At 43.6% G+C, this 3,028-nt stretch overlaps 1 protein-coding gene across 1 annotated transcript in view; it reads right to left on the bottom strand.

Annotated features, from left to right (window-relative positions):
- Positions 1-237: 237 nt before the first annotated feature.
- LOC139746409 (uncharacterized) overlaps positions 238-3,028 on the bottom strand; it is a 335,883-nt gene continuing 333,092 nt past the window's right edge. Inside the window, 1 exon segment of the mRNA XM_071657624.1 lies at positions 238-2,346. Coding sequence (XP_071513725.1) covers positions 1,523-2,346 — 824 coding nt within the window. The 3' untranslated portion in view covers positions 238-1,522.

Here is a 3,028-nt window from a genome sequence, read left to right as displayed (position 1 = left end):
GATGTTTGAAATGATTGCAAAACATTGATTTGTGCGACACACACCCACACACACAAATATATATATATATATATATATATATATATATATATATATATATATATATATATATATATATATATATGAATATATATATGAATATATATATATATATATATATATATATATATATATATATATATATATATATATATATATATATATATATATATATATATTTTTTTTTATAAACTGGAACAATGAGGGATGAAGTATATTCAACAATAGGTGCATCAACAGGTTAGTATCAAGTATGGATTTATGTCATGCAACCTGAATCACATAAGCAAACAAAAGTCTAACTGTATAAGGACAGCAAGAGCAAAGACAGAGAACATGGAAATCTGTTCTATACCTCTAAGATATAAACACATCATCCTGCTGATTAAATATCGATAAGTATTATTTGGATAACAGGAGAGTTAAAACATTCACCAATAATTTATTTTACAAGAGCTGGCCAACTGAAAACCTTTTGCTTGAAGCCACATTAGAAGATACTGCCTTTATCTACCTCTCTTACATGTGTAGTGAATATTGACTAGCCACGATAAGCTTTTGACAAATTGAGACACAGGTAAGAGAAAAGTATTGTGCCAGTTTTAATTGGACGCAAGCAGGGAATGCCTTTTGTGCCGCCTCCGTGGACCACCGAGTTCAAGGCGCGACTCAGGCAGTCATATGTAGGACACATTGATTACTGATTCAGAATCTTCAAGTAGGTTTATCAACAGGATTTTCCACATCCATACAATATTCATATTATTTCTATCACAGCCAATATATATTTTGGGTATTTGCTTGACATAAATAAATCCAATATATTAACAATTTTATCCAAACACCTTAAGAAGTCACTCATATCACGATCACAATCACAGGTTTACAGACTGCTGGAATGAAAAATCCGAAGCAGATTTCAATGCCTCCAACTCCACCAGCAGATGTCATCATAACCTCGGGACTGTCACTGTGGACCTCTTGTTGAGTCAATGAGTTAGGGAAGCGTGTGCGTCCATATTTCTAGGCTGCCTACGTACAGGGTAGCTGCGGGTGCGAGCTGAACACACAACTGGAGAGACTATTGTGGTAACGACTACATGCCGTGTCAAACAGGCACCAGACAGGGACACGGCTCCCGTTTGGTAACAGCGGGACTCCGAAGGAGGTTAAAGCTATAAAGAGTGAGATACGGTGGCCCCCTAAGCCCACCTCAGCACACACTAAAGATGTTATTGGCTGGCAACAACAGCTGTCACTGGATACCATGGATACTATAGTATATATCCAATAGGTTTCCCAGAGTGGGCGGTGTAGGTGTGGTCGTGTAGGGGCATGGACTCACACCAACCAGCACCAGCGGTAGGGCACAGGACGGCCAGGCGAGGTGCACCCTCTTGGATGAGGGAGTTATGGGGCCGAGTACCACCGGGGTGACTGGTGTGGGACAGACTAGCGAGTAGTACGACCACCAACTTAGCGCTTAGTCAGCCTTAGTAACCAAGTGGTGGAGCTCTGATAGTAGAGCTCTGTTAACCAGTGCCAAGGGGTTGTCCTGGGTGGGCCACTCAGGACGTGGGCCACCGAGTGAGGACGGGCTTCCTACTATGGTCGGAGCCAAAGACTGTGGTATCATAGGGCCCATACCCATGCCTGGGTAAGCAGCTCCACCCCCAACTTCCTCATCTTCGTGGTGTCTACGGGATATAGCCTGTGTGTGAGGTGAATCCATATGGTGGCGTAGGTGGGAATCACGTGGCAGTAGTGTGGCCTGTGGAAGGTCTAAAGGGGGTGGTCCCCTGGGATCATGGGATTGGGGAGGTTGCTGGTGCCGAGGGTCTTGAAGGATACGTGACAATAAGGAAGCGGAGTGTGGTGGAGGTGGTGGTGGCTCGCTCAAACCGCCATGGTAGATGCGCTGGTGATCCTTAAGGGCATATTTATTTTTGAACATCTTGGCGCAGAGCGAGCAGCGGACGGCGGGGTTGTTGAAGTGGACGCGTTCCATGTGCTTCCACAGATTACGGCGACATGAGATAAGTTTCCCACACAGCTGACAAGAGTGTGGTAGTGAGCTGGGAGGAAGTGGTGGAGAAGATCCCATCCTCTCCCCTCCTCCTTGTACCTCTCCACGCATATCAGCACGAGGGTCCAGTCGATGTTCCCCTCTCACATCCCCACGCAGGTCTAGAGGTGGGTCATGACGTAGATCTGTTCGGGACTCTGGCTGAAGATCATACCGTACATCATGACGTAAATCATCGGCACAAAGAAAGGGACGATCAACCTCTTCTGGACCACCACTACCTGCAAAATAAAAATAAATGCATTTTACACACACACACACACACACATAGATACACAAACAGCGATGCCTCACTGGAGGGGGCGAAGGGGAATGCTATTTCGTGTGTGGCGGGGTGGCGACAGGAATGGATGAAGGCAGCAAATATGGATATGTACATGTGTATGTATATGTTGAAATGTATATGTATGTATATGCACGTGTGTGGGTGTTTTCGTACATATATATGTATGTGGGTGGGTGGGGCCATTCCTTGTCTATTTCCTTGCGCTACCTTGCTAACGCAGGAGACGGCGGTTAAGTATAATATATAAATATTATATATATCTATCTATCTATATCTATCTATCTATCTATATATATATATATATATATATATATATATATATATATATATATATATATATATATATGGAGATGAGTGAGGAAAGATTGACCAAGAGGATATATGTGTCAGAGGTGGAGGGAACGAAGAGAAGTGGGAGACCAAATTGGAGGTGGAAAGATGGAGTGAAAAAGACCTTGAGTGATCGGAGCCTGAACATGCAGGAGGGTGAAAGGCGTGCAAGGAATAGAGTGAATTGGAATGATGTGGTATACCGGGGTTGACGTGCTGTCAATGGATTGAACCAGGGCATGTGAAGCGTCTGGGGTAAACCATGGAAAGTTCTGTAGGGCCTGGAT

Source organism: Panulirus ornatus, chromosome 65 (assembly GCF_036320965.1).
Source record: "Panulirus ornatus isolate Po-2019 chromosome 65, ASM3632096v1, whole genome shotgun sequence".
NCBI lineage: Eukaryota > Metazoa > Arthropoda > Malacostraca > Decapoda > Palinuridae > Panulirus > Panulirus ornatus.
Note: the sequence above shows the minus strand (reverse complement) of the source record. Positions and strands in the feature narration are given on the sequence as shown.